Raw genomic sequence first — 6000 nt, forward strand, 5'->3', positions numbered from 1 at the left:
CCTTGTACACACGGTCGGACATTCTGACAATCAAATCCGTTGGATTTTGTCCGAAACTGTTGCATACACACGGTCAGACAAAGTTGTCGGAAAATCCGATTGTACATAATGTGATGACGTTATTTCGTTATGACGGGACTACGTTCAGGCTAGCAGCCAATAGCTTTGGTCTAGGGATTTGATCTGAGCATGCGTGGCACTTTGTCCGTCGGAGTAGGCTACACATGATCGTAGTATGTCCGATCAGAGAATTTTGTCGGAAAATTTTACGGACAAGTTGGAAAACTTGGTCCGTCGGTTACTCCGACGGAAACAGTCCAATGCAGACCACACACAGTCGGATTATCCGACAAAACGGTCCGATAGGACATATTCCGTCGGAATCTCTGACCGTGTGTACAAGGGCTTAGTGTTAAATGCAAATTTGATCGATCTAAGTGCTGGTGGTGGCTAGCTGGAATGAGATTTACCCTCTCAGAAGCGGTTTAAGATCACCCATATTGTGTCACACGCCAGGTGGCCTGGGCCTCCATGTCACATGAGCCTCAGGTGTACATATTTTTCTCGAAGCCTTAGTTTGAACCTCTCTTTCAGGAAAGTGTGCTCAAAATGCGAAGAGGGGCCAACAACCTACCTACTCTCTCAATACTGTTTTCCTTAAAAGTGAACCTGTGGTGAGGATATGAACATTCAAGAATTTTCATATTCTTATCAAAAATAGTGAATATTAAAACAAGCTCTCACTGACCTCTGTAGCTGCAGGAACTGTGAAATAACACATCCTTAAAGTTCACAGCAGACGCACTGGAGACATTCAGGTCTTTCTCCTAGCAGCTTAGTCCCCCCTCTAATGCTTTAGAGCTCATAAAGACCCTACTTGTGAAAGCTGTGGCAAGCAGACTTCCGTTTTTAATCGAAATATATAAAATTATAGGTTCTGTTTGCTGGTTTTCAGAATTTAATGTTGACAAACCATAATGGGTTATTTAATGGAATCCTAACTACAGAGCTTTTTTTAACAGAATACCTACTGTAAGAAATAAATATATGGAATGGTTGTAAACATCCATGTGAAACTGAACTACCATTACACTTTTCTACATATTTTTATGCTTGTGATTTAATTTTTTTAAAATATTTTTTTTTTACAGTTTGCAAAATGAAGCCATGGACAGCGTGGACAGAATGCAGCAAATATTGCGGTGGTGGCATTCAGGAAAGGTTCATGACTGTCAAGAAAAGGTTCAAAAGTTCTCAGTTCACAAGCTGCAAAGACAAGAAGGAGATACGAGCTTGCAATGTCCATCCATGTTAGCAAACGTCTCTCATGGGATGAGCTCTGAGTTCCATGCAAAAGTCGACCTTTATTAGATTTTTTTATCATAGAATATATACAGTGCTTTTCATTTTGCAATGTACTTTGCTTACTATTCTTGCAGGTGCGAGAACTCTGTTTTCTAAATATCCACATGTATTAATGAATTCATCCGGTTAGCAAAATGAATACGACATCTTACATCTTGGTGGTCCCAAAAGAGATGTTGACTCTGGGCAAGCAATGTATCTTCCTAGCCACATCATGGACTCTAATCTTCAACAGTGTGACATGCATGCGAAGTCAAACGTCACCAATAGGACAGCCTGTTACCGCCCTTATGGTTTTTTAAACACTCATTGATAGACTAAGCTAAAGGACAACAGACACTCGAAGAAGATTTTTATCTGTTTTTTTTTTTCAGACTCCTCTAATACTCTTCACTAGTGAAAGCATGTTTTGTTTAAAGTCCATTGACATTAGAAATTTTTCAGTGCCACATGTTGAGTCTGCTACTGATACTGTATATTCTATTCCTTTGTGTTGTATCCATCAATTGGACCTGATAATACTTACACAGCTCTAGATGGTTTGTGGAGAAGCTGTACTAAAGTTGGTTCCATCATTCTATTTTTTTGAGCCTGTCAAGGTCTTGTAGACACTAGGTAGGTTTTTCCATTCCTTTTCTAAAACAGATCAGAACTTGAAGCGACTCGAAGCTGTCGCTGGAAAAAAATTTAAAGCAAAAGTGCCCTCTGCAAAGAAGATTTACCTCTCCCGTCTTCCACGCTTCTGATCTTCACTAATAAAGTGATACCAATGGAAGATATTTCTGGGAGTGTCAGATTCCTGGTCCACCATGTTTTAGTCTGTCATGCTCCCCAAGAGATATCCTTAGTCAGGATGCCCCCAGAAGGTGGTGAAGTACTCCATTCACTAACTCACAAATCCAGGAGGCAGCAACTCAAGCTGCACAGACAACCCCCAGTCATCCAAACCATCTTTTTGAGGGCACTGCTGATGTAGAAGTAACCATCTGCACTTGGCTAGTACTTTTGGAAAGGCCATTCTTTTTTTTTTTTGGACACCCACTTGAAGCACCCATCTGCTGTTAAAGGACATGAAAAAAAATAAATAAATAACAAGAGACTCACATGGTGAAGCACCTCTACTTGTACGTTTGATGTCGCAGGCTGGTATCTAAGACCAGACATGTCCAAGAGTGACATCCCCCCCGAACCCATTTGATCCACCATTCCCTATGTCACTATTGTGTCCAGTATTGTGTAGTGGTGTAAGGGTCAACAGAAGAAGCTATAGAGGGAAGCAGGGGACCAGGAATCTGTCAAAAGGGTTAAATTCTTAAAATTTGTCAGACAGTAGAGTTTTTTCAGTACAATAAATTTTGAAAATACAGGTGGCCAGAGCACTAAACATTTTTGTGGGGGTCACCTTTGGTCAACAGAAGAAGCTATAGAGGGATGCATGGGGACCAGGAATCTGTCAAAAGGGTTCAATTCTTAAGATTTGTCAGATAGTAGAGTTTTTTCAGTACAATAAATTTTGACCATACAAGTGGCCGGAGCTCTAAACATTTTTGTGGGGGTCACCTTTGTTTTAAAATATAGGGACAATTTCAGTTTAACTGAAAATGCTTTGTGCAGCAGTTGCTCCTGTTGGCTTTTGCTGTCAAAGGAATATCAGGAAAAGATTGGATCAAGATAAGGTGTGGGCTATAGCAGTGGTCATCAACCCTGTCCTCAGGGCCCACTAACAGGCCAGGTTTGCAAGATAACTGAAATACATCACAGGTGATATCATTTGCTAATCAGTGATTGCAGTATTCTAGTCTGCATCTCCCCCAAGGTAATACATAAAACCTGGCCTGTTAGTGGGCCCTGAGGACAGGGTTGATGACCACTGGGCTATAGGACATGGACTGCTTTCACTACATTCTTCCCTAGTATCCATTTTTTATGGATGTTCTGAAGACCCCCATATGGATGTTCTGAAGATAGGCAGGCTACAATAAAAGGCCTCATGGCATTTTATTTCAAAATGTCACCTTTGCTCCAGCTGACATTGCTTAAGTTTCTATATAACTAAGCAACTAAGTTAATTCTGTATCTAGTGCAAATAGACCGTGCACTTCCCCAGGCCTTAGTGAACACAGTGAAGCTCTGCTGATTTCCATCATTCAATCATGTGCAAGCAAAAATGCTATCTTTTTTTTTTCTTGCACCTAATTGGGTATTCTTAACAAAGTGGAGATTCGCCGCATTCACTAAGTTCTGGGGACTGCAACTGCTCTTGCAAAGTGCACCTTCTATTTGCCAAATTGCCTTTAGTAAATCAACCCCACTGAGTCTTCTGCCTTTTGTTATGTGGGTTTCTTCTTGATACTCAAGGTGGCTTCAGCAATCTAGAACATACAGGGTGATTATTTTGACTTCTCCCAAAATCAGTGTAGGAACATTAAATTGTATGGGCTGTAAAGGCCAATGAGAATATTTACACATTCTCTGGTAAATGCTACGGAATATGACGCTACAATAAAAAAAAGTTAAAACAAATAAAAAAATAAGGTTTGAAAGCTTAACCAAAACTGAGGGCCATGTCAGTATTCTCAACTTCAACCATATGAGTAAGGATTAAATCAGAATTGTCAGTTCATCACTTTTTTCGAATTCGTAGTGTTTTCATGTAGATTTGACTGCTCTGCAAAGAATCACACAATTTAGTGAATTATCTTGGTTCACTAATTGTATGATTCTTTGGGGATTGGCCATATTGGCATGCATTTTTTCAACATAAATTATATGCAGATTTAAAGATTTACATTGTAGTAAAAAACTGTCCATCTCTACACACGAGTGTTCCATCTGATATGAAATATATGGACATTAAGGGGGATATTTACTAAAGCTGGAAACTCAGAATCTGGTGCAGCTTTGCATAGTAACCAATCAAGTTCTAACTTCAGCTTGTTCCATTAAGATTTGACAATAAAACCTGGAAGTTGATTGGTTTCTATGCAGAGCTGCACCAGATTTTGCGCTCTCCAATTTTAGTAACCCCCCCCCCCCCCCGCTAGTTTCAAAGCTGGATGTCCTAACTGGGAAAGAGGTTGTATAATGATCGCTCAAGCTGGCAGATGTCTTCATACAGCCATCTTGCTCATTCGTTATTGATATAGACCTGCTAAAGGTACAGTTTGCAACTCATAAATGGAAAATTACTAGTGGATTAGGCCTAAAGTTGTAATTATCTTAATTCGTATCTGATGTAAGGTCACCCCAATCTTCCAGAAAATATGGGGAACAAAGAAAATATGTTTGGCTTCAACTCAGTGGATATTTACTTCCTACAATAACTGCAACAGGTTCTAAAGGACTAAAACTGAATGGCCTCACAACACAACATAACTGCAGATCCAACCTATATGGGTCGTGCACCATCATCCAGAAATTACATGAAAAAGGTATTTGGACAGTCTGGTCCCCAACCAGACCCACCAAAAAAGGGGGGGAAGCTATAGGACTATTGCGGTGCGCATAAATGATACAAAAACAATTAACAAAGAAAATGTAAAAGTCTTTATCACAATTTATTGAATCATAAAAACAATTCACAATCAAAGGTCAATGTGGGATATGAGGTATTTCGACTAGTTTCGCTTTTCAGCTTTTTTCAGGAAATACGTCTAAAAAATATATATCACAATTGAATATATAAACAAACAATAATTCTGATGAAAAAAAGGAAAAAAAAACACTAGGGGAAGCGGAAAAGGGGAAAAAGAAGGGCAAAAACAGAATTACAATACCATGTACTACATTCAGAGCCTTACACCAACGCTTAAGCCACAGGGTGTCTTCCCGGTTGGTTAGGACACCCTGTGGCTTAAGCGTTGGGGTAAGGCTCTGAATCTAGTACATGATATTGTAATTCTGTTTTTGCCCATCTTTTTCCCCTTTCCCCTTTCCCTAGTGTTTTTTTGTTTTGTTTTTTTCCTTTTTTTCATCAAAAGTATTGTTTGTGTGTATATTTAATTGTGATATATATTTTTTAGACGTATTTCCTGAAGAAGCTAAAAAGCGAAACTAGTCGAAATACCTCATATCCCACATTGGCCTTCGATTGTGAATTGTTTTTATGATTCAATAAATTGTGATAAAGACTTTTACATTTTCTTTGTTAATTGTTTTTGTATCCTTTATGCGCATCGCAATAGTCCTATAGCTCTCCCCCCCCCCCCCTTTTTTGGTGGGTCTGGTTGGGGACCAGACTGTCCAAATACCTTTTTCAGATTCTAAAGGACCATGCAGTCAATCATTGTCAGTCTTCTGAGGTCATTCAAAAACAAAATACTTACCCCATACAGTAATTCCAGGTACAGACTAACCTGGTATGCTTTTAAAAACATAAAGCACACATATAATAACAGTTTACTGAAAGCCTTTACGTTCAGTAAAAATAATTGTCATACATCATTTGCATTGGCAGATCTATTTATATCTGGAAAATGTCAATATAATTTTCCTTATATGTATATTATGGTATGCAGTGCTCTTGTTCCATAGTGAATGCATCAATCACGTTCATAACTCTAATGCGATTGTCACAAAAAAGAAGCTTTAGGTGGTAGTTGTCCCGTGACCTGAATTCTAGTACCAGGTAGGGAA

At 39.1% G+C, this 6000-nt stretch overlaps 1 protein-coding gene across 3 annotated transcripts in view; it reads left to right on the forward strand.

Moving 5' to 3' along the window:
• The window catches only part of SPON1 (spondin 1), a 686200-nt gene extending 681358 nt beyond the window's left edge, over positions 1–4842 (forward strand). For all 3 annotated transcript variants that reach the window (XM_077460912.1, XM_077460913.1, XM_077460911.1), the window contains exon 16: positions 1152–4842. In XM_077460912.1, coding sequence (XP_077317038.1) covers positions 1152–1315 — 164 coding nt within the window. In that variant the 3' untranslated portion in view covers positions 1316–4842. The remainder of the gene's footprint in view (positions 1–1151) is intronic.
• Positions 4843–6000: the final 1158 nt, after the last annotated feature.

The sequence above is a fragment of the Lithobates pipiens genome, unplaced genomic scaffold (genome assembly GCF_037356315.1).
Source record: "Lithobates pipiens isolate NorthernLeopardFrog02 unplaced genomic scaffold, aLitPip1_a1.2 Scaffold_10, whole genome shotgun sequence".
Classification (NCBI taxonomy): Eukaryota; Metazoa; Chordata; class Amphibia; order Anura; family Ranidae; genus Lithobates; species Lithobates pipiens.